The sequence below is a fragment of the Lissotriton helveticus genome, chromosome 7 (genome assembly GCF_964261635.1).
Source record: "Lissotriton helveticus chromosome 7, aLisHel1.1, whole genome shotgun sequence".
NCBI classification, from domain to species: domain Eukaryota; kingdom Metazoa; phylum Chordata; class Amphibia; order Caudata; family Salamandridae; genus Lissotriton; species Lissotriton helveticus.
Window position 1 is genome coordinate 1,152,410,735 of NC_136068.1, and position 26,789 is coordinate 1,152,437,523.

The 26,789-nt window shown below is 43.7% G+C and overlaps 1 protein-coding gene across 1 annotated transcript in view; it reads left to right on the forward strand.

Moving 5' to 3' along the window:
• LOC144770056 (ABC-type organic anion transporter ABCA8-like) overlaps nt 1-26,789 on the forward strand; it is a 2,854,033-nt gene that overhangs the window by 2,599,037 nt on the left and 228,207 nt on the right. Inside the window, exon 30 of the mRNA XM_078654287.1 lies at nt 3,722-3,839. Coding sequence (XP_078510413.1) covers nt 3,722-3,839 — 118 coding nt within the window. The remainder of the gene's footprint in view (nt 1-3,721; nt 3,840-26,789) is intronic.

Here is a 26,789-nt window from a genome sequence, read left to right on the forward strand (position 1 = left end):
TGGCCTCGCCCACAATGGAAAACTACCAGCCGGACCCGAACAAAAGTGACACTGAGAGATGAGTCTGCACCTGCCAGTGGGTTGTGTTATCAGCGGCCCCAGTTGGAAGTCACAACAGGTGAACAGCGAGAAGAGGAGGTTATGGAGGAGCAGGAAGAGGACCTGGGCACCGCTCCTGAGCTGCAACTCCACAGAGAGGAAAAGTCCACTTCGAGGGCAGGGAGCATTGGGCCTTCCGACAGTCTGTCCCTAGAGTAACTGGAGGACTGGAAAGCTGAAAGGAAGGCCAGGCTGCAGATGGCTAAATTGAGATTGAAAGCAGCCTAGGAGAAGGCTGCTGCAATAAGGGCGGTGGAGAGGCCCACCCGACCCCTTGAGAAAACGAAGTTGGCCCTGGAGGAAATGAAGATGGCCATGGAGGAGTGGAGAATAGCCTGTAAATTAAGTCTGAGAGAGCTGGATATCAAAGTCAAGCAAGTAGAGTCTAGCAGCAATGGTGGATGTGTACCCTAAGTATTCACTGGGGAGCTATGTGGTGGGACATGATATAGATAAATGTTTTTCTGCATATGTGGTAGCCCTCAGAATGCACAGGGTCTCAGAAGGGGATTGGGGAGCAAGCTTGTGGAAGCACATTGCCACAGTGGAAAGCGACACCCTTTTAACACTAGAGGTGGAGGAACAGATACAATATGCTCCCATGAAGGTCATTGTACTTGTTTAACTTGGGTTGACTCCTTCAAGGTACCGCCTTAGGTACATGGACAGACACAAACTCCCAAAACAGTTTTGGGTGGAAGTCTTAGATTATTCCAGCAAGGTTGTGACTAGGTGAAGGGTAGCAAAGTTAATGACTATATTAGGTTGTGCACGCTGATTCTGAAAGAGCACGTGCTAATTACCTGGTTTACAGAACTGCACCAACTCCTAGTTGGTAGTAAACTCTCTGATCCCGGAGAGCTTGCTAAGGAGGCAGACCTCTGGGTCAGGACTAGAGTGTCCAAGAAGGCATCTGAGGGGATTTTCAAAATGGTGATCAGGGTTCCCACCAGAAGAAAGAGGGAGGAGAGAAAAAATAAAAACAAGGAGTTCTCTTAAGACCCCCAAACCAGTTCTCAGGGGTAGGGAACCCCAAACCTATTCTGACCGAAAGAGCAATAGCTTATGGGATAGGAAGATAGGTTGTCCCCAAGAGTCAGGAGCATTACAAGTTTGGGCATGTGAATGGAGATGCCATGTGTCCCAAGATCGCTTTTGAGAAAACCCGCCGAGCGTGATTCCACCTTCGGCTGATGCAGACGCCTAAACAAGGCAGCCTGCAAACGACTAGAAAACCCTGTACACGGTGCCGGTCTACAAAAATTAAAGGCCAGGCACATTAAGAAAAATTTATGAATGCTGGCTACAAAACGAATTGTTCAGCGTCGTGGTATAAACAGCAAACACACAAGCTTTCTCTAATAGAGCTTTTGGTACTGTTGAGAACTCCAAAACTATTGCGAGCTCGAAACGCGTAAACTTTTTTTGAGCCATAAGATTATCAACATCTTGTTCCAACTGCTACAAATTTGAGAAACTCTTGTTCTATGGCAATTTGTGAATATTATAATTGAAGTGTAAATAGTGTGTGGTGTATGTGTATGTATGAGATAGAATGTTTGAGGAATGTGGTTATTGAGAGTATGAATAGAAAATGTGTAGAGGGTAATGTTTTATGAAAAATTTGTATAATGTTGTGTATGTTTTGTACAGATGTTTTTGAAATGTAAAATTGGTGAAATGTAACCAAAATAATGAAGCAAAAGTAAATGAAAAAATAAATAGATTTATTCCGATAAAAAGCTGTGACAAGACATATTGTTCCCTTCGTATGTATCGCTGAATTCAAATAAGAGTAAGGAGAACAGTATTGGCATTTTTTTGTTTGATACGTGTTCGAAGAGAGCACAGTCCCCCACTGATGGGCAGACTCCCAAGCTGGTTAGTATAGTACGTGGGGAGGAGATTTTCCTAGTTTGTGTGGGAAAGCAAGCAGAGGTTACCCTAGTGTCCCTAGGTAATAAGGCGATGCTGACTAAAGCCCACATGCCTTCCAATACTTCCAAGTATAGGCAGTGGGTCACCAGTCAATGGCTGTCCAAGAGGGGGGTCAAGGGAGCCTAGAGCCTGGAAAAATGGCCCAGCAGCTGCCAGGAAAGGGAAGGTAATTGGGCATGGGAAACCAACCCCCCAAAACCTCCCACAGTCAAGGTAAAGGTTCATGCCTCCCAGGAATGGCAATGCTGCCCTGTAAACCCTGCCTGGGCTTGCTGGATGGCAACTAGATAGTGAGCACACCAGGGAGGAATTCTGTAAGGCAGAAGGAAGAGTGACCAACTCTGAAGGGCTTGATGCAGCCAGCAAGCTGAGGTCCAGTCAGCTGGTGACATCTATAGAGATCACCTCATATATTGGAAGAATGACCTCCTGTATGGTGAACCTAAGGCAACCAGAGTGTTAGTGGTGCCCCATAGCCTTCCTCCTGAGGCTGGCCCTTGACATACCCCTTACAGGATAAGGCCTTTGACAGGCTTGTCACACACTTCTATCTGCCCTGGATGAAGACAGCCTCAGATGAAGTCTGTAGGTCATGTCCCAGCTGCCAGGCCAGTAGGAAAACAGGAATAAAGCTGAAGGCTCCCCTGGTTCCCTTACCTGTCATTGGCAACCCTTTTGAAAGGATGGGCATTGAAATTATTGGACCCTTGCCCCCCAATCTGCTCTAGGCAACATGTTTATCCTGGTTTGGATGGACCACGCCAGCGGATACCCAGAGGCCATACCTCTGAGGTGTGCTCCTGCAGTGGTTAAGACCCTAATGTGGATTTTTACTTGGGTGGGTTCCCAAGGAAGTAGTGTCTGACAAGGGCACCAAATTCATGTCTGTCTACACGAAATCCATGTAGGATGAGTGTGGGGTAACTCTATAACTGTTTAAGTGATGCATGAATAGTTTACACATTGCCTCTAAGCTGACTGATTTTGTGTCAAGCTACCAGAGGGTTAACAATACAATTTCTCACAAATTCCTAGAAGTCTACCTTTAACGAAATTTGAGGCCCTTGATCTAGCAATAGGAAGCAATCCACAATGCAGTTGGGGGCCTAATATGCAGCACCAAGACACTATCCACTGGGTATTTTGAGGCAGTTTATGGAAAATGTAAATCTATCCTAGTGAATTAATAATTTTGTTGTTGTTTGCGTTAGTCACTGTCAATGAAATTTGACCACAATAGTTGAAAGATCATTTGCAATACTGAAGATTTAAATACTCAGTACATTGCATCCACTAATTTATCATCTGTTTCTTATTAATGTGGTTCGTGATTATTCTAAGACATTCAGTGGGTTGCAAAAATTAAAGCACCTGAAATATAAACGCATATTATTGAGTTGGAAGTAAGGTCCCTTATGAATGGGGGCTGAAAAGAAGGCACAGTTGAAAACGTGTGTAGTACTATGCTGCCCCAGACAACAAATGAATTGACTGGAGACACAGTCACAAAAAGCGTTGATAACTTTTTCAGAGCAAAATTTCAATGCATTAACATAATATTCAACTGCACAAGATCCTTGAATTTCTGTTCACACAGCGATTAAATTTGACTTTATTCTGACTTCTCAGAGACCCAAATAAAGTACTTCCAGTCCAACACTGGTGTCAATTTTTTTATTCACAGGATTCTGCTATTGTTGCCTGCAGCCTGCGCAAAGAATATAAAGACAAGAAGGCGAGCTCTGTGTTTCGGAAGAAGAAGAAAGTGGCCACTCAAAACATTTCTATTTGCGTAAAAAAAGGTTTGATAATTGAAATACATGTATCACTGCTTAAGATGCTGCTTTTTCAAAAAAAGTTACAAAATAACTACACTAAAGCCCTCATTACTAGTGCTTTGTTAAATTCTGGTATGTGAAATAACTGCTACTACCACACAAATGGGAATTATGAATTGTATGACGCACACTGCCTCCCCTCAATTAACTCCAGTACAGTTTCAGCAGGTCACAATTGCAAACATTTACTGGGCAAAAATACCCAGGACATGCTGGTTTTAGTGAAGTAAACACCAAATTCCACAAGTTGTGGCCCATTTTGCATCCGAAATTTGTGCACCTACATTGAAGGCCAAAGAATGTTTGTTTACACTTAGACAAAAAAGCATAGATTGCACTTTTAATTATCTATGTAACATATGTGGGTAGACTATGCTAGGATTTAACCACTTCTAGCCAGTGCATTTCCTGAGACATATTTTCTGTTAAACATATTTTGTGTTTAAGTTGCTCCATTCAGTTAGCCCTACCTCCTACTGCAGCTTTATCAATTTGTTTCATGAATTTTGTCATACACATGCATAACTCTGAAAATAATAATATATAGCACTTCATAACTGTGACAGATTGGGTTTTTGATTGAGGGGGCCTAGTACCTTTCTCAAGCAACAACCACAATCTCTGTCATGGTGAAGCACCAAACCCATTAAATTAACCTGTGCTTAAACCTCAAGTTGCTTAACACAAAAGCAGTCAGACCTAACTTAGAGGCAATGTGTAAAGTACTTATGCAGCACTCAAATAATCCCACACCAATATAGATGAATAGAGTAAATTTGTATGAATACAATAATACCAGAATGACAAAAATCCAATTGATAGAAGTGAAAATAAGACATTTTAACGTTTTAGAAAAAAGTGGTGCCAAAAAGCACAGTGTCAAATGGTGTTATCTGATTATGCCTGACCAGGACAAATTCACAAGTTAATGCTGACCTAAATGGAGCGCGGGCCAGGTACAGGACCAAGATTTGCCTGCTGGACAATGTACCTGGTTGTACTTGGACTGAGATTTGAGGTCCTGCATTATGCTGTGTCGGTTCTGAATAGGCCACCAATGAGAAGCAATAAAGGTGCTGCAAAGAGACGCGAAGGTGCTGCGTAGATTCCGAAGAGGCCACTGACCAGGATCTGTGAGGTGTGCAATGTGAGGTCTTGTGCTGTGCTGGGTCAGTTTCCAAGAGGCTGCTGTTCAGGAACTGCGAGGTGCTGTGATGCGAGGTTCTGCTTCGCAGTACATCAAATTGCGTCATGCTGCCTCGGTTCTGTTGGACCCCACAGTTGGGCCAGTAAGATTGCACTCTGATGCCAGCCAAGGGGCTAGGACCTGGGGGGCACCTCTTGGGTATTGGGTCTCACTCCAGCAGAGGCCAGCCGAAGGGCACATGAAGGTCCAGTTGAGTCTGGGAAATTGGGCAGATGCAGTGTGGGGTTCTGGAGCTTGTTATGTTCCTGTAGCTCATAAGAGAAGTACCGTCTGCTAGCCCTTGGAGTCACCCTGGTGGTTCGGGGTTCAAGGAGTAGGTCCAGACTTCCCTCTTCAGGCAGAAGGGCAGTCCTTCTTGAAGCAGGGCAACAAGACAGCCCTTCCAGCAGTAGAGCAGTCGATCTTCCTATTTATACCTGGTTCTAGCTTTGATGTGGGAGAAACTCATGCTTAATTTGTGCCGGTGGTTTCCGGTGCTTATCACCATCACTTATTAATCAGGGCAGTGTCTACACTACCACTGCCAACTCACATCAATGATGCAACTGCACTGCACCCTGCACATCATGTGTCAAAGTAAATCTAATTGACTGACTTACTACAGTGTTGCTCACATCGCACTCTTTTACAGTCTCCGGAGTCCCTCAGTGAAGAAGAGTGTTGCTCTGCTGCTGAGAGAGAGAGCCCGATAATAAATCCATATCCATGCGAATGTGCCTTCAGTTCAGTGTTGCCGTTGGGAGGGCCACTGATTGGGCTGTGTTTTGTTCTATGGGGTGTGGGCTGCAGCAGCGTGCATAACCTTTTTTCATTCCATGGACCATACCCCTGCACAGATGCACCGCACAAGTCACCACCAGTTAGCACTTCGAGGCGGGCATTTTAAAGCAGCAGCAAGCCTCTTAATGAAGGCAGTGCCAACCAGCAGTAACTCAGTAAGTAATAAAATAAACCAGCACTACTTTTTCTTGCCCGCGGTGCCGGTCACGTGTTTCTGCAAAACAGACTTAAGAACCGAGTTAGAGGCCCGAGCAATCATGGCACCAGCGCCGTGCCATGCCCTAAACCCCTTTCTATAATTGTTTGAAATACTTTACTTTTACTTAGCTCAAATGAAATTAAATGCTGCTTCTCCGTGCATTTCATCTCTTTCAGAATCCAGATATTTCTATCCTACGTCATCAAATCTCGTGGATCAGCCGCTCAGGTTGTTTGTGTTGCTCATGCAGTGGTGGTTCCTGTTTGTGGGTTACAAACTAGTTGCGCCACTCCATCTGTTTGCTGCCTGGCCTCTTTCACTTAGTTTTCTGATGATGTTTGGCTGCATCCTTACTGAGTTAGTTTAATATTATACTGAGTTCCATTGGCATTCAAACATTGCCAGCCTAGCTAGCTTGTGCACCTTCAGCTGCAGTGATGTTTTCGCGCTGCCGTGGCCCTTTCCTCGTTTGTCTGTGTTTGCTGGATGACCCGAGGCCCCAGAGCTCCTGCTCTGTGCAGAGTTAGCAAAGTGTGGTGACCTTCTTCAGATACTTTATGTCTGTGGTGCTGTGGGTACTGGGGGCGAGCAAGAGTGGTGAAGTGCACTTTGCGCATCAAAGGATGAATGTAGTCAGCAGCGAAGGGGCCGATTACGATGTTGGGCGGATCGCCACTGCCCGCATGCATGGCGGTGGTGATGTGCCCGACATTTCCCTCCACCCGCCACCCATTTCCCCCGGTCCCAGCACCGATAGGGTGGCGGGTGGAAGAAAGCCCGCCCGCCATCCTAATCGGCCCCTAAGTTCCTACAACTGGCGTGCCACTGTGCTCTGCATTTTTGATCCATTTTAATCCTACAATTTTTCCTTGCCTCTTCTAATAGACTCTGTGCCTGTTCCCTCTCAAAACTTGGCCGGGAGCCAATCCACAGGAGAGCAGCCTCCAACGATCCCACTTTATCCTCCAATCTCTTAAGATTTAATCTTTCAGAGTTTGTTTTGAGAAACGCTAGATTTTGCAGCACCCCTGTAATATATGCCTTAAAGGGATCCCAGACCACACCTAGAGAGGTGGACACAATATTATCAGTGAAATAAGCTGTATTTGCCCGTTTTAGCACCTCGGCAATCGCTGGATCAGAAAGAATGGCCCTTTTTAGCATCCACCTTGGCCTAGGCGATCTACCATACCCTACTAGGGACATGATAAACGCAGCATGATCTGCGATATGACCAGGTAAAGTCGTCATTGTTGTTATTGTCTATAATGGCCCAATCCGCAAAGAAATAATCTAACTTGGAGAAATAAACATACTTTTTACTGTGGAACGTGAAGCCTTGTCTAGCTCCCATCCTGTGCCTCTTGGCGTCCAATAACGCCAAATCATGCAGCATATCTTTAAGGACCTGCCTCACATGGGTAGCATGATCATGGCTCCTCATATTAGACCTATCCTGTGTTGGTTCAAGTAAAACATTGATGTCCCCCCCTGATTACTATTGGAGATGCAGCCGCCTTTACATTCCATTCTAACTTAGATAAATGAATCAATATTAGGCCTGTAGAAGACAGCACACACTAGCTCTATGCCTTCATAGCCCAAAGTAGCTATTATCCATCTCCCAGAGTTGTCAGTTTTTAAAGATTTTATTACACATCCAACCCCCTACTTATTACAATTGCTACACCTTTAAAGGGCTCAGTCTGCTCTGACATTAAAAACACTCTATCCACTGATATTTTGAGAAGAGGGTTCAGCTTTTCCTAGCATCTAGGTGAGTTTCCTGTATCTGGCTAACATGCGCTTTACTTTCTTCTAGGTATATCATTGCTAACCTCTGCCCATGCTTGCCCCTTAATCCATTTATATTCCAGGTCAAAAATGTTAACTTGTTAGCCTCCCACATCTTGATGGTAAGGCATTAATACTACACAGGACTGCCTCTGTATATCCATACATATTGGTGATTTTGAGGACTTATGTTTTAAGATTTTTTCCCACTGCTTCCCACCTCGTGCCCTTCCTAACTCCCTCACCCAACCCCAACCCTGCCCTCCTTCCCCAGACCCCTGGGAAACCCTCCCTAGATTTTTTTAGGCATTTAGGGCCAGATGTACGACCATTTGATATTGCGCCTCGCAATTTGTTGCAAATTGCGAGGCGCAATATCAAATGTACAACAGTGTGTTTATCACAAATTGCAAGGCTCATTAATATTAATGAGCCTCTCGCAATTTCCGAGCCCATTGGGAATAACAGGCCCTCCCAGGAATAATGGCCTGCTGGGCTCAGCAGACCACCATGTCTGGGACTGCTTTGAAATAAAGCAGTTTTTTTCAATGAAGCCTGTTTTACTTAAAGGAAAACGGGATGCATTAAAAAAAATTTTTTTTAAAATGAATTAAAAAATAATTTCGCATACATTTGTAGAGGGGAAGGGGTGGTAATTGAGAGTGTTTTGCGACCGCAATTGCAGTCGCAAAACATTAGTACATAGGTTTGAGACTCGCTATTTGGAAGGGAACACCCCTTCCAAATAGCGAGTCTCTAAACACTTTTTTGCGATTCAGAATTGATTTGCGACTCGCAAAATTGTGTTGGTCAATGGCCATGTCAATTTTAGCATGCCCAACCCTTTTTGCGCATGCTAAAATTGTTCGTACATCTGGCCCTTATCCTAATGGTCTTCTCTCAGCGAGAAACTATCAAAATAGCAAGTTCTGTATCGGATCTAACCTCTCCCCTGCCTCCCTGCTTTCCGTATGGGGAGAAAGCAGGAGCACTATTAACGTAGAAAGCTAGAACAGATAGATCAAGGAATGTCATTGGACAGTTGGTAATACACTCAAGGGGGGGGTAAGACAAGATGGAAGAAATGCAAGCTTATCTTGTATCCTTATTTTCTGAATTATACACAGAGGAGGTTTCCCCTATTCAAGCTCTTCTTACAACTTGACTGAGTATGGCACACTTGCTAAGCTTGACAATGGAGAGTAGGGAGGAACTTGATGCCCCTATAACCAAGGAAGAGATCTGTTCATGTCTAGCTAAGAGCAGGAAGGGTAAGGCCGCTGGTATGGATGCCCTGCCGAACGAAGTTCATAAACTCTTAATAGAGGAACTGGTTCCAGTTCTGGAAAATCTATTTAACTCAATATATCGGCAGAACAGACGTATCCCTGGATCTTGGAAGGAGGCCACTATAGTTTTTATCGGCAAAGATTCTTCTAAATTGAGTTTTGACCTCCAGCTTTAGTATATCAAGAGGCACACGGCAGAGCTGCTCCCTATCACCATTTCTGTGTGATGGTAAACAGTCTAAATATCGAGTTTTTAATGTCGACCTACAAGAATATCGAGTTGGAACTATCGTAGGGACAGAATATCGAAATCAAGACTATACTGTACTAGTTTTACAATATATGTGTTACATTTTTAGGATTTAGTAATATTTTATAGTAAATTAAATATTTGTTTTAGGAATTAGTAATTATTTTTAAATGAATTTTGCATTTTAGTTGTGTAGCGGGTTGTGGGTTTATAGGGAAATAGGGCAGGAAGCAATTTAATTGTAATTAAATAATTATTTATTTTTATTGATTGGTATTGATAATTAATTTTATGTTAAATAATTATTAATTGGTTATTATTTTTAGTTATTTGTTAATTAATGTATATTAACTGATTAATTAGTAATTTAATTATAGTAAATTAATTAAATATGTTTAGGAATTAGTAATAATTTTTAAATACATTTTGTGTTTTCATTCTGTAGTGGGTTGTGGGTTTATAGGGGAATAGGGTGGGAAGTAATTTAATTGTAATTAAGTAAATATTTGTTTTTATTGATTGGTATTGATAATTAGTTTTATGTTAAATAATTATTAATTGGTAATTATTTGTAATTAATTGGCAATGCATGTTTATTAATTGATTTATTTGTAATTTAATTATAGTAAATTAATTAAATTTGTTTAGGAATTAGTAATTATTTTTAAATACATTTTGCATTTTAGTTCTGTAGCGGGTTGTGGGTTTATAGGGGAATGGGTGGGAGTCATTTAATTGTCATTAAGTAATTTTCCTATTTTTTATTGGTATTGATAATTACTTTATGTTAAATATTTAATAATTGGGAATTATTTTTATGTAATTGGTAATTAATTTGTATTAATTGTTTAATTGATAATTATGTTAAGTGTATTAATTTATTATTGAAGTGTGTTGTGAGGTAATAGGGCTAAAGGGTGGGAAGAAATGTAATTGTAATTAAGTAAATATTTTTTGATTGTTGAGTATTGATAATGTATTTTTTGTTATATAATTATTAATTAGTAATAACATTTTAATAATTAATATTTTCTTTTTGGGAAATGTATTTATAGATCATTAATTCATAATTGGTAATTACATTTGAATAAGTATACGTTATTGGTATTTATTTTTAATTAATTATTAATTGCTAAATATTTTTAAATAATTATTGTTTTGTGGTATAGTAAATTATTGAAATTGTATTTTATTATTATTTGGTAATTAACTTTTAATATTTGTTATTTAATTGTATTTATCATCAATTTAATTGTTAATTAATTAAAATTTGTAATTATTTTTAAGTAATTATTGATTGGTATTGTTAATTAATTTATTGGTTTTTAATAATCAAATTACTATTTACTTAAATTTCTTTTTTAATCATTAGTAAGTTATTTTAACCGTTCCAACACTTTTCCTTCTGTTGCACCCTCAGGAGTTGGAATAGTAATTTTAACCCCAGCGCTATCCAACACTTTTCCTACTGTTGCACTCTCTGGAGTTGGAATAGTAATTTTAACCCTTACGCTATCCGACAGTTTCCCTACTGTTGCACCCTCTGGAGTTGAAATAGTAATTTGAACCCCTACGGTATCCAACACTTTCCCTACTGTTGCACCCTCTGGAGTTGAAATAGTAATGTTAACCCCTACGCTATCCAACACTTTCCCTACTGTTGCACCCTCTGGAGTTGGAATAGTCATTTTAACCCCTACACTATCCAACACTTTCCCTACTGTTCCACCCCCTGGAGTTGGAATAGTAAGTTTAACCCCTACACTATCCAACAGTTTCCCTACTGTTGCACCCTCTGGAGTTGGAATATTAATTTAACCCCTACGCTATCCAACACTTTCCCTACTGTTGCACCCTCTGGATTTAGAATAGTAATTTTTGCCCTACGCTATCCAACAGTTACTGTTTTAGTTAACGTAGTGTATAATTTATTTAACATTTATTTAATATATCTAGTTTTTAAATTTTTATTTTTGTTATCGTTGTATGTGTATGTAGGTATTTATAATTTATAAAATGTTTTTTAACAATTTATAAGTTATTATAATATTTAATTGTAAATATTATTAAGTAACTATATATATTATATTTTATATTTAGATGTTTATTTATTCTTTAACATTATATTTATTACTTATAATTTTAAATATATTTTAACTATGTTTATTTTAAATATATTTATTATTTATTTTATTTTACATTATTTGTAAACATTTAAAAAAAACTATATTTTTAAGAACTATGGGGCACATTAGTAGGGCAGCGGACTTTGTCTGCCCACCATAGCAGTGGGAAATGGGACCGCCCGCTAAGGGCGTGGTGGTCCCGCACATCCCATTAGGATGCGCCCGCCACACTGGCGGCGCATACCGCATTTTTAACATTGCGGCGGGCGGTGCTGAAAGCACCGCGCACACCAATGCCAAAAATGCATGTTGTGCTTTTCAATGCACAATGTGACAAGCACCATGCAGTGCCTGCCACGTTGTACATTGAAATGCAGGGAGGTACCACCACTTGTGAACCCCTCACCCCCAGAGTACCTGGGGGCCCGCAACGGGCCCCCGCAAGAAATCCCTGCATGCCTTTCAGTGGCAAATGCAAAAACAACAATTGATGGACAGAATGCAGAACAATGTCATACATTCACCCCAGTACAGAGATCTCGGCCTAAATCCATCGTTTTTTTGCACTCCACACATCCCCAGGTCAGACATGGCCATATGCAAATCAGCCTTGACCCTGTGCCTCATGGGAACAGTCCAGCCCGAACTGCCAAGCCATGTCTTTCCTGGACCGGAATCAAGCATCCAAGGACCGGTTTCTGGCTATCAGCCTTCATCAGCCTGTATAGTTTGACTCCAGTGGTGTGGAGAGCATGGGACTCACGTCTGAGCATACCCATCCCACTCGGGGTGACAAATGCAAAAACAACAATTGATGGACAGAATGCAGAACAATGTCATACATTCACCCCAGTACAGAGATCTGGGCCTAAATCCATCGTTGTTTTGCACTCCACACTACCCCAGGTCAGACATGGCCATATGCAAATCAGCCTTGACCCTGTGCCTCCTGGGAACAGTCCAGCCCGAACTGCCAAGCCATGTCTTTCCTGGACCGGAATCAAGCATCCAAGGACCGGTTTCTGGCTATCAGCCTTCATCAGCCTGGATAGTCCCTTGCTCACTTGGCCACTGGATTCAAGATAGCCTGGCTGATGAGGATTATGAATCCGAAACCGGTTCAAGGATGCTTGTTTCTGGTCCATGGAAGACATGGCTTGGCAGTTCGGGCTGGACTGTTCCCATGAGGCACAGGGTCAGACTGATTTGCACATAGCCATGTCTGAAATGGGGTGGCTGAGTGGGCTAAAGAATGGTGATGGATTAAACCCAGATCAGTTGACTGGGGGTGAGTTTTTGATTTGTTCAAATGCTCCGTCCATCATGCCCTTTTGTATCGCTTTGTTCGCCCTAAGTGTGGCAGGGTATGCTCAGACGTGAGTCCCTTGCTCACTTGGCCACTGGATTCAAGATAGCCTGGCTGATGAGGATTATGAATCCGAAACCGGTTCCAGGATGCTTGTTTCCGGTCCATGGAAGACATGGCTTGGCAGTTCGGGCTGGACTGTACCCATGAAGCACAGGGTCAGACTGATTTGCATATAGCCATGTCTGAAATGGGGTGGCTGATTGGGCTAAAGAATGGTGATGGATTAAACCCAGATCAGTTGACTGGGGGTGAGTTTTTGATTTGCTCAAATGCTCCGTCCATCATCCCCTTTTGTATCGCTTTGTTCGCCCTAAGTGTGGCAGGGTATGCTCAGACGTGAGTCCCTTGCTCACTTGGCCACTGGATTCAAGATAGCCTGGCTGATCAGGATTATGAATCCGAAACCGGTTCCAGGATGCTTGTTTCCGGTCCATGGAAGACATGGCTTGGCAGTTCGGGCTGGACTGTTCCCATGAGGCACAGGGTCAGACTGATTTGCATATAGCCATGCCTGAAATGGGGTGGCTGAGTGGGCTAAAGAATGGTGATGGATTAAACCCAGATCAGTTGAATGGGGGTGAGTTTTTGATTTGCTCAAATGCTCCGTCCATCATCCCCTTTTGTATCGCTTTGTTCGCCCTAAGTGTGGCAGGGTATGTTCAGACGTGAGTCCCTTGCTCACTTGGCCACTGGATTCAAGATAGCCTGGCTGATGAGGATTATGAATCCGAAACCGGTTTCAGGATGCTTGTTTCCGGTCAATGGAAGACATGGCTTGGCAGTTCGGGCTGGACTGTTCCCATGAGGCACAGGGTCAGACTGATTTGCATATAGCCATGTCTGAAATGGGGTGGCTGAGTGGGCTAAAGAATGGTGATGGATTAAACCCAGATCAGTTGACTGGGGGTGAGTTTTTGATTTGCTCAAATGCTCCGTCCATCATCCCCTTTTGTACCGCTTTGTTCGCCCTAAGTGTGGCAGGGTATGCTCAGACGTGAGTCCCTTGCTCACTTGGCCACTGGATTCAAGATAGCCTGGCTGATGAGGAATATGAATCCGAAACCGGTTCCAGGATGCTTGTTTCCGGTCCATGGAAGACATGGCTTGGCAGTTCGGGCTGGACTGTTCCCATGAGGCACAGGGTCAGACTGATTTGCATATAGCCATGTCTGAAATGGGGTGGCTGAGTGGGCTAAAGAATGATGATAGATTAAACCCAGATCAGTTGACTGGGGGTGAGTTTTTGATTTGCTCAAATGCTCCGTTCATCATCCCCTTTTGTATCGCTCTGCCTTTCAGTGGCGACATGCAGGATTTCTTGCGGGGGCCCATTCCCGCCCACATCTCAATATGACTGGTGGTGTCTAACAGACACCGCCACCATATTGATCCCTTTTCCACCCGGTCGACTTGTCACCCGGGCGGTAAAGCGGCGGACGGTCTTTCCGGCCACCGCGGATCTCCCAGCCATGGTAATATGGCGGGGGGTCTTTGCAGCAAGGATGGCGGCGGTTCCCAGTGGGAAATCGGACCGCCCGCTAAGGGTATGGCGCTCCCCACGTTCCATTAGGATGCGCCCGCCACACTGGCAGGTGCATCCAGCATTTTTGCCATTGCGGCGGGCGGTGCTGAAAGCACCGCCCGCCGCAATGGCAAAAATGCATGTTGTGCTTTTCAATGCACATCGTGACAAGTACAGCGCGGTGCCTGCCATGTTGTACAATGAAATGCAGGGTGGTACCATAGGTACCCCCCATGGGCACCACACCCCCCCCAGAGCATCTGGGGGCCCACAACGCGTCCCCGCACGAAACCCCCGCATATGGCTGGCGGTGTCTAACAGACACCGCCACCATATTGATCCCTGTTTCCGCCCGGTCGACTTGGCGACCGGGCGGAAAAGCGGCGGACGGTCTTTCCGTCCGCCGCGGACACCCCAGCCATGGTAATATGGCGGATGGTCTTTGCAGCAAAGATGGTGGGCGGATCGCCCCCACCTGTCCGGCGGTGGCTACCGCCGGCCAGGCGGGGGCAATCTGCCCGCCATCCTAATGGGGCCCTATATTTTTGACAACAATATTTTTTTTCGATATTTTTGTACTTACCATTATGTAGATAGGACTTCGATATTTTTGACGTCGATATCTTTGATGTCGCCATTCTGTCAGGGATCCCTGTTTGACATCTATATGGACCCTTTGGCGCAAGTTTTAAGATTAGATGGACAGGTTGTCACTTTTAGCTCTCCCTTCTATAGCAATAAGGTTACAGAATTTACAGCCACACAGAATGCTCTTCGGTATTAGTTGAGGTGCAGCCTTCCACGGCTGAAGCAGCCGTGCTTAAACATACTCCAGAAAGCCTCCGAGGTGTTCCAATAAGTGACAGGTATGCACCGAAACGCATCAGAGGCTATGGGGCCGATTACGATGGCAGGAAATCCGCGACCCCCGGCCTGGCGGTGAGGACCGCCGGTCCGGCAGTCGCGGATGTCCCGCCATCACCCTGAAAATTCCCACCGCCAAATTAGGATGGCGGTGGGAATGTGAAAGGTACCGCGGTGGACGGAAAGACCGTCTGCTGTGGTCCCGCAAGGCAGGCCTTTTCTGCCCGCCTTGTGGGACCCGGTACCATGGGGCAATGGAGGCGGTGCCGTGCAGGCACCGCCGTGGGCATTATGATGCCTGTCTTTTGCAGAGGCGTTGCCACTGCAAAAAGACAGGCGGAGAATGCCTTTGGGGGCCCGTTGCAGGTCCCCAGGGGGTGAGGGGGTGATATGCTGCACGTGGGGGATACCTGTGGTACCCCCTACATATGCATGTACAAGGTGACAGGCACCACGCGGTGCCTGTCACGTTGTAAATGCATATGCAAAACATGTTTTTTAACATTGTGGCGGATGCTGCCAATTTAATCCATTTATAGAGCGCATGGTTACACCACGGGCATGTCCCTGTGCTAAATAGACTCACTGAAAGGAAGAAAGGCAAAGTCCGCCGCTCGTACCACGGTTCTGGAGGACCTCTAAGCTGATGAGGGGAATGACCAGGTCTTTAGTTGTCTATGAAACCTGTTTCGCAGGGCTCCATGCTTAGGTCCTCTGGTAGTGTATTCCAAGTTTTGGCTGCAAGATATCTAAAAGAGCGTGCCCCCATTGTGGCTTTATTATTCTTGGTACATTTACCGGCGCTCTATCCTTGTATCTTAAGATCCGGCTCGGGTATATAGAGTTATTAGAGGGTATAGGTACCGTGGGCTCTTCTTTGACAGATTTTGATGACAGTAGCACATAGCTTTGAATATAATTCTTTTCTCAACCGGCAACCAGTTCAGTCTTGCCAAGGCTTTCTTTGTTGAAGCTCTTCTCGGAAGTCCTAGCAATTAGCGAGCGGCTGCATTCTGCACTAACTGGAGTTTTGCCAGCCCCTTTTTGGATGCCCCTAGGTATAGTACATTGCTGTAGTCTAGTTGAGAGGTCACTAAGGCATGTACAATAGTTTTCCTAGCATTTGATGGTAATACGTCGAGGAGCTTTCTGAGAATTTTTAGTATTCCAAAGCATTTCCCTACAACTTTCTGAATATGACTACCGAATGATAATCTGGAATCAAACCATACTCCGAGGTTTTTCACCTCCTTTTTTGGGCTGGGTAGTTGGCCTAATATCTCTGGCCACCAAGCGGAAGTCCAGATGTTTGGGGCCTTTCCCACAATCATTACCTCGGTTTCGTTCCCGTTCATCTTTAAACAGTGACTTGCCATCCATTTTGCCACATCCTCCAGACACATGGAGAATTGGAGTGCGGTTTGTTCACTATTTTTAGATAGCATCACAATCAACTGCGTGTCGTCAGAGTACGACACAATCGTCACATTATGCTCTTCTACCAGATCTGCCAGTGGTCCCAATGTAAAAAATGCTCAGAACAGGTAGCTGAATATTAAGATGATTTTATTGGTAAAAGGATCTAATCCACAGGCAAACATCCAGCAAGGACAACCAACCAGCTCTAACTGCTGATACTTCACATCATAACATTCTGTACTGATGTGTATAGTATTCCAATGCTCCTAGCAACAGCACTGCGGTACAAAAGGGGGTGGTGATGGACCGAGCATCTGAATCAATCAAACACTCACACCCAGTCAAGAGATCTGTGTTTAATCCATCCCATCCAATAGTGCCATCCCAGTTCAGACATGGCTATATGCAAATCAGTCTGACCCTGTGCCTCATGGGAACAGTCCAGCCCGAACTGCCAAGCCATGTCTTCCCTGGACCGGAAACAAGCTTCCGAGGACCGGTTTCTGGTATTCCAACCGTCTTCAGCCCGGCTTGCTTGAATCCAGTGGCAAAGTGAGCAAGGAACTCACGTCTGAGCATACCCTGCCACACTTATGGCGGCCAAAATCGGTACAAAAGGGGGTGGTGATGGACGGAGCATCTGAATCAATCAAACACTCACACCCAGTCAAGAGATCTGGGTTTAATCCACTCACCATTCTTTAGCCCACTCTGCCACCCCAGTTCAGACATGGCTATATGCAAATCAGTCTGACCCTGTGCCTCAAGGGAACAGTCCAGCCCGAACTGCCAAGCCATGTCTTCCCTGGACCGGAAACAAGCTTCCGAGGACCGGTTTCTGGCATTCCAGCCGTCTTCAGCCCGGCTTGCTTGAACCCAGTGGCAAAGTGAGCAAAGGACTCACGTCTGAGCATACCCTGCCACACTTATGCGGCCAAAAGCGGTACAAAAGGGGGTGGTGATGGACGGAGCATCTGAATCAATCAAACACTCACACCCAGTCAAGAGATCTGGGTTTAATCCATCACCGTTTAGCCCACTCTGCCACCCCAGTTCAGACATGGCTATATGCAAATCAGTCTGACCCTGTGCCTCAAGGGAACAGTCCAGCCCGAACTGCCAAGCCATGTCTTCCCTGGACCGGAAACAAGCTTCCGAGGACCGGTTTCTGGCATTCCAGCAGTCTTCAGCCCAGCTTGCTTGAATCCAGTGGCAAAGTGAGAAAGGGACTCACATCTGAGCATACCCTGCCACACTTATGGCGGCCAAAAGCGGTACAAAAGTGGGTGTTAAGGCAGCATGCAGCATCAGGATGCCACACATCGCCCTTCTTACATAACAAACATATAACAATTTAAACTTTAATTTACATAGTCTTTTAAATAAATGGGTGTACGAGTAACTCTTGATGACTTTCGAACATTGAAGGATGGCCCTTCTTGAGAAGATTCTTCCGATGAATAAAGTCGACCAGCAACTCGAGACCTTCGAGATTAACTTCGGAACATCAGAGTCACGAGATTTTGGAACAAAGTCTTCCCTGACCTCCACCACTCTGTTCAGATTCCAAATACGGTGATCTGCAGTTTTGATAGCATTTATGAAAACCTTGATGACTTGGATAGGCTTCAAAAACATAGAAGAAAGCATCTTATTTTTCTTACACGGATTTTTTATAAGAACCCAGTCACCCACTTTAACAGGAGTTTCCTTCACATTTTTCCTCAAATCAAAAGACCTCTTCCTATTTTCAATTCTCAAAGATTCACGTAACCTCCAATCACCACCCTCCTTGACAGGACCAGGCTGTAGATCATTAACCCAGGCTGGTGTTACCAGGGCATTAGCATTTCTTGAACAAACAAAATAGAAGGGGGTTCCCCAGTAAGGCTTTAGGATATTGGCAGGAAACAAGGGAAATAACAGCTGAATAGAACAAGAGAAAACCCTGCCAGGGTAGCTTACAAGGTCCCACAAGGGGATCATAACACTCAAACAAAAGGTGACAAGGAGTTACACGTCAGAGCTGGCAATTCATCACATAGAGTCCATACACATTTATTATGGAAAAATATATATTTTATTTTTCATAGGTCAGACTAGTGTTTTTATAGGGGGTTCAGCATGGATATTCAAAAACATTTAAAACATCACGTGATAGTAAATCTATTATACAGTGTGCCAAAAGAGGCTTATTATAACATACATTTATTCAGATCCCGCACACTCCCACAGTCATCCACTAATGATACTCTCACTCACAAACACTCAGGATACTATCACTCACAACCACACTCACTCACTCATTCTTATGCTTATGTGTAAGCAATAGCGATGGTACATGGTAGCCTGCAGTAAAGATATCTGATGGCCACTTGGGCTGAAATTGTAAAATGGAGGCAAGACAATGTGCATGAGATGGTAAAACAAACACTACAAAGTAGCCATCCAGGGGAGTCACGCCAATGCGCTTTTCGATGCTGAGCCTATTTAGGCTGCATCATCATCAGGGCGGTGAGGACCGGTGGGCGGGGGCATGAACACAATATTTCACACTAAAGAGCTTTCAGATTCCAAAGGCCCGTAGGCTCCGAGTTTCTGAGAATGACACAGTGCGGGTGCGAGTCAGGAATCAAACACGGGACCACGCACTGAATGGAGTCTGGGGAACCGATGTTTCACAAGAAATTTTTTGGGGAGGGAAGACTTCTATTCGTTTAGATGGGTCACTCGGGGTCGAGGTAATGGTCTCAGTGTATCGGGGTCCGGATCCGAGGTCCCGAGGGGTAGGAAAGAGTCTTTTCACAGGGCGCCGCCGGGCAGGTTTCCAATCAGAGGTGGACAGTACGAGGGGTTTCCTTAAATACGTGATGAGAGGAACGCCACAGTGGTGTCAATTGGGTTCTTTACTCGGGGTACAAATAGACTAGCATCAAGTCCTGGGTCACAGGACGGTGGCACCGACCGCGGGGCGGCGTCCTCTGAAAAGGATCAGCGAACAGACTGTCTATTTGATCCTTAACATGCCAAAATTTCTCAAGACCTTCATTAGCCTTAGGCATAATCTTCCAGCCTGTATTTATAAGTTTCATTTCTTCCATAAGAACCAAATCCTCCTCTAATGCCTTTGTCCATTTATCTCTATCAATGACACTTTCCTCAATAGCACAAACCAATACGTCTTCCTCTTCAAAATCATCCTCCTTACTTGATTCATCACTCGGTACAAGACGAGACAATGCATCAGCCACTTTGTTCTCAACCCCCAGGGATATATTTCACCTCAAAATCGTAATCCTGTAAGCCTACAACCCACCTTGTGATCCTGCCTGAAACCGCATCGATTCCTTTCTTTTTAAGGATCTCACAAAGTGGTTTGTGATCAGTTCTTATTTCAAAAGTACTGCCCCACAACAAATTTTTAAGCTTCCTCACCGACCAAAATACAGCCAGTACCTCTCTTTCGACCACTGAGTATCGTGTTTCTGCACCTCTTAATCTTCTTGATAAAAAGATAATTACTTTCTCATGCCCTCCTACCTTCTGAATGAGCACCGCCCCTAAACCTTTCAAACTGGCATCTGTTATTAAAATCGACTTTTCACTCGGATCAAAACTGTTTAACTTTAGGGCACAACTCAACTTCTATTTAATCAGATGAAACTCTTCTTGGCACTTGTCATCCCAAATAAACTCAGATCCCTTCTTTAACAAAGATCTCATATTCACACATAAGGAAGCAAATCCTCTTATAAATTTTCTGTAATATTCAGCCATACCCCAAAAATTCATTAACTCCTCCTTATTAGTTGGTGAGGACATTTTTGAAATTGTAGAAACTAAACTTTCCTTTGGCAAAATTCCCCCTTTTGCAATAGTGTGACCCAGATAATCAATGGAATCCTTCTTAAACTTAGATTTCTCAATTTTACCCGTCAGCCCAGATTCACTCAACCTTTCCAGTATATCTGACAGTCTGTTATCATGCTGTCCCTCGTCTGACCCAAAAATAAGAATGTCATCCTGATATACCCTGACACCTTCCAACCCTTTCAAAACATTCTCCAACGCCCTCTGAAAAACCGAGGCAGCTGACACCAAACCAAATGGTAGCCTCACAAATCTAAAAGTTCCATACGGTGTCACAAAAGCTGTCAGTTCTTTGGAAGTTTCATCCAATCTGATTTGATATCTGCGGATCTGAGATCGACCGTGCTAAAAACACAACCCCCTTTTAGCAACATTAACATATCCGCTATTTTGAGTAAAGGATAACGGTCTGTAACTACACTTTTATTCAATTCTCTCAAATCGACACAGGGACGAAGAGAGCCGTACAATTATTTAGCTGCGACAATCGGAGCGACCCATTCAGTCCCTTCCACTGTTTCGATTATACCTTCCCTAACAAGTTTCTCAAGTTCACATTTCACCTGGTCCCTTACAGCCACGGGCACATTTCGCACTTTGCAACAGATAGATACTGCGTCTTTCAATTTTACGTGATGACAGTAATCTTTTAAACATCCTAACTTCTCTGAAAATACATTAGGGAATTTCATTTTCAAATCATTAATGAACTCTTGAGATACACAGGATACTGCTTCATGTATAGATACAAACGGCTCTTTCAAAATAATAGGTGGTGATGAATTTGGGTCAAGCATCACTCCCAGGTCTCTTTGAGTGAACCAACTTATAATACTATCACACTTTTGAGACACGTATATTTTAGCACTGGCTAACCTCTCTTTGTAGTTGATAAGTCCCAAAAAATAACCAAGTAGCTTAATGGCTGTTACGGACAGTATTGGAAATTCTCTGGACCAGGGCGAAGCTGTGGCCCTGATTCTGTTAGACCTGTCGGCGGCGTTCGACACAGTCTCCCATCATCTTCTACTAGAGAACTTGCTAGAAAAAGGGATAAATGGGAAAGCACTTGAATGGATTGGCTCATTTTTGCCGAATAGAACGCAAATGGTACAATTAGGAGCCTTCCTATCTAAACCCAAGCAACTCAAATGCGGCGTTCCTCAGGGAGCATCCCTCAGCCCCACATTGTTCAATGCCTATGTATCACCTTTGGCACAAATTGGAGCACGGTGGGGTCTGGGGGTATGCTCCTATGCGGATGATACGCAACTTATAATTAGGCTGGGGAAGGGGCAAGCTGACAGCAAACTGAGGCTCAATTATTGTCTAACAGAAATTGCCACATGGATGGCAGAGCACTGCCTCAAATTAAATGCGGACAAAACCGAGATTTTATTGTTCGGTGAGGCAAAACACATATGGGACAACTCTTGGTGGCCTGCCATGCTGGGAGATGCCCCGTCACCTAAGCATTCAGCCAAAAATTTAGGCATCACAATTGAGGACACACTATCCATGCAGGCCCATATTCGAGCCCTGTGTGGGAAACGTTTTGCCACTCTAAAACTTCTAAGAAGACTCTTTGCATGGATCCCCTTGGAAAGTAAGAAGTCAGTCACACAGGCCTTATTAGTCAGTATGCTGGACTATGGGAACGCACTTTTTGTAGGCATGCCAGACTACCTATTTCAACGATTTCAGGTAGTGCAGAATGCTGCAGCTAAATTAGTATGCAGAAAAGGCAAATACAGCTCCGCCAAAGAATGCTTAAAACAACTTCACTGGCTGCCCATGCGCCAAAGAGCCGGCTTCAAGCTTTTGGGTCATGCCCATAAGACACTCAATAATAAAGGACCCACTATCCTTCAGAATAAGTTACACTTCTACCTTCCTGCCAGATCTTTAAGATCACAACATCTTGCTCGTGCCATAACAAAGAAAATAAAAAAGAATAAAGCAGGAGGACTCACCTTCTCGTACCTGGCTGCACGACATTGGAATGAACTTCCAGTGGAACTTAGGTTAATTACCAATTATAACAACTTCAGGAAAAAACTTAAGACACACCTTTTCCCTAAAGACTGACCCACGACAATTGGCTAATCCAGCTTTCATCTGTTACTAGAGTCCTCAGCGCCGTGACATCCTTTGGGATAAATGATGCGCTTTATAAATAAATAAATAAATAAAATTGGCTCCCCTCCATAAGCGAACGATCTGACATCAGTGTGAAGCAGTTTTACCTTATGTTTCAAATTTTTAAGATAAAATTCATTTGTAACAATAGTGATTTTTGCTCCAGAGTCAAATAAAACCCTAGTGGAATAACCATCCTCAAGAATTTCATCCGAAGGGCAGCTTCTACTCTCTTGATTGTGTACTGTTTGTACAAGAATTTGACCACAATCAACTTCATCATTATCATTGTCATGCTCATCAAAATCATAAAATATCTCATTTACCTTCCCTTTATAATTCCTTCCTCTACAAGCGGTTGAAAAATGTCCTTTCCTTTTGCATTTACTACAGGTTGCCTTCCATCCCGGGTACTGTCTATCAGTGTCAAAATGTCCCATCTTCCCACACCTAAAACACTTTACCTTTGAGAAATCAAATTTACCTTCTTGTTTTCTATTTACTACCTTGCTAGAAGATGCTTCACCTTTAACATCTTTTTGATGACTCTCACTTTTAGGTGTTAACTTGACAGCACAAACCAATTCCTTTTCCTTATTTTCCCCATTTTTCTTTTTCTTTTTATACTTTTTATTGAGATGTTACGATGAGTGAGGTATACAACGAGAATCAACACACATATACCACAGTTGCACAATCAGAATAAATACATTAACAACAATAATTAGCAAATATTAAAAGACAGATAGTTGTTAAAAAATTCATAGCAAGACAAAATCAATAAATAGGTACACTGGAATGGCTAATTCATATGCCCATTTCCTCTTAACTTTTTCTACCTCACTGTCTAGATTCCCTCCATTTCCTGAGGGGGGCCCATATCTTTCTGCCCATTTCCCGGGTTTTCCTTCCCTTAAAATCATACAGGCACTCCTCTATATTATGCATTCCTAAAAACCTATTTAGCCACATCTGAAAAGTGGGTACAGTAGTGTCCGTCCAGCCAGCAGAGATTAATATACGCAATACAGCAACTGAGATAAAAACAAGGGCTTCCGGGCCCCAGTCTGCCCTCATCTTGCCGCCAGTACCTAATAAAACCACAGTAGGGGATAGAACAATGTTTCATTCTAGCAGCCCCTCCAAAAACAACTGTATCTCCCTAAGGACTGGAGCCAACTTCGGGCAGTGGTAGAACATATGAAGCAGATCTGCTGGACTCATGTTACACCTAGGGCAGCTGTCGTTATCTCTTACTCCCCAACAAAACAGTTTGGCGGGGTAAAGTAAAGATTAAAAAGGGTTTTATAGTGCTGGGCCCTCAGATTTGAGGATCGAAAGATTTTTTTGTTCAGAACTAAGGCAAGATCTAAGTCCACATCTGGATCGCCAATTTTCTGAGCCAAGGTAGTTTCAGTTTTTTCCATATCGTCCTCAAGCTCTTGTAGAAGGAAATTATACCCTATTCTGATTTTCCTACCCCCTTTCTTAGGTAATCAACTATTGGATTCATCAAAGAGTGAGAAATTCTGGGCCTGATTGAGCGAAGTGTTTGAAAAATTTGACCATATAATAGCCATTGACTTGCTGGGATACCAAATTTCTGTTGTAATCTATCAAAACCCAGAATATCATTGCCTTCCATAACATCCCCCAGGCACTTTACACACAGCTCCTTCCAGAGTAGACTATTTCTATTTTGGCCTAAATTAGGGAAGAGGTTACAGTTCCAAAGGTCAATATCGCAGTTGATTTTTGGAATGTTCAAGTATTTCATAACAGACTTCCAGGTCCCCCAAGCCCCCAACAGAGTCTTGAATCTAGCTCTCTTGTAATACCTGCGATCAACTTCACACATTAATAAACCCACAGCCTTTCTTCCCAATAAGAGCTCGAAAATGGAGGGAAGTACACTGTTAGCGGGCTGAGATTCTAACATTACAGGGTCATGCTGAAACAATATATTCATTTGAACCAGTAAGCACGTCCAGTGATACAGCCTAAGATTGGGCATCGCCAAACCACCCCTCACCAGTGGTAGTGACATACGAGCAATCAATCGTCTAATTTTCCCATATTGCCAAACAAATCGAATAAATACTGTTTCTATTTTCCTAATCATCCCCTCTTCCAGTAACAAAGGGATAGCGCAAAACAAATAGAGGAGCTTAGGAAACATAGTCATTTTAAGCACATTTACCCTGCCTATCAATGATAAATGTAACACATCGATCCTTTTCAGCTCTTGTTCAATCAGGTCTATCAGGGGTAAATAGTTGTCAGCAATGATCATATCCACATTAGCGTTCACCTTAACACCCAAATATACTGCTGATTCCACATATCTTTGGTCAACCTTAGTGATGTTATTCGTACAGATTATCTGTGTTTTTTCCTCGTTCAGGCGATGGCCTGAACATCCCCCAAAGACCGTGGCCAATTGAGATAGCTTAACCATTGCTTGTTGAGGATCTGTGGTTATAATTGCCAGGTCGTCGGGGTACGCCAACAATTTGGTAGTATATCCATTAAGTACTACTGGAGTGATCTGTTCTGAAGCTAAGATTTTTTGGATGAGCGGGTCGATATACAGTGAGAACAAGATCGGGGAACAGGGGCAGCCTTGTCGGGTACCCCTTCTGATTAATATTTCCTCCGATCGTTGACCCCTGACCGTAACCCTCGCCACCGGGTCCCTGTACATCGCCTTGATAGCTCTCATACTCTTGTTCCCAAAACCTCTTCCTGCCAGGATGCCCCACAGAAATTCCCAGACCACGCGGTCGAATGCTTTCTACGCGTCGAGGAGAATCATGGCCATCCCTCCGCCCCGGGCAGCATGGTCATCAAATAAGGTGATAGCGCGTCTTGTATGATCCGTTGTGCCTCTACCTGGCACAAACCCATGCTGCCAAGGGGAGACGAGTCGGCCAATGATCCCCCCAATCTCTTCACCCAAATCTTGGAGTATAATTTCGTATCCGCATTTATAAGCAAAATTGGGCGATATGAGCCTGGGTTAGTTTTAGTTTTACCCTTTTTATGGAATATGACGATATTTGTCTCCTTCCAGGAATCTGGGATTATGCCTGTGCATATTATGCCATTAAATAGATCCAAGAGGATTGGGGCAATCTCTTCCTCTAAGCATTTATATACCTCTAGGGGGATTCCGTCGGGGCCTGCAGCCTTACCAGCTGCCAGATCCCGCAGCGCCATTCTGATCTCGGACAAAGTCAGGTCACGTTCCAGAAGCTCCCTGCTACAACTGTCTAGTGCAGGACCATCATCCTCAAATTCTGGGTTTGGAGCATGCGTCCCACCCTCCTCATCGTATAGTTTTTGGTAAAAAGTTTGAAAAACTCTTAAAATATCTTTTGGCTCAGTATATTCGATACCATCTTCCTGTATGCTAGCAATCACATTTTTGGAGATCTCCTGCCTGATCCGGAGTGCCAATGCCCTTCCTGCCTGCTCACCCGTCTCATAGCGTTTTGCCCTAGAGGACTGATATTCTCTGATCTCCTTCTGTGTCACTACTTCCTGAAGGTCTGCTTTGATAGTGGCCATTCTATTTAAACTTGCCTGGCCATCAATCCCCTGCCTAATTTCCTTGATATGCTGTTCCTCCACCTCTGCCAGCTCCCTTATCAGATTCTCAACCTTCCTCTTGTCTTCCTTCCTCAATCTAGCTGAGCAACGTATTGTTTCACCCCTTAAAGAGGCCTTAAAGGCTTCCCAAACTCCGTTGCAGGACGTGCTGTAGCGGTTTGCCTCATAAAACTCCTTTGCCCATTGTCTAAGATGTCGAACAAACCTGTCGTCTCAAAGAAGTTTTCTTTCAAATGACCAGCTTGTTTGCTTTCTCTGAACCTTATCTACTTCACAGGTTAAAATCAACGGGTTATGATTTGAAATCGATTTAGGTAGCTTAATAATATTTACTTTGCTAAGTTTCTCTGATGATAGCAGACAATAATCCAGCTTAGAATATTTCTGACATGGGTAAGAAAAGTAAGTAAAGCCCGGGTCAGTGGGTTCCTTAGCATTCCAGACATCCTTCAACCCGTGTGATCCTGTGAGTGA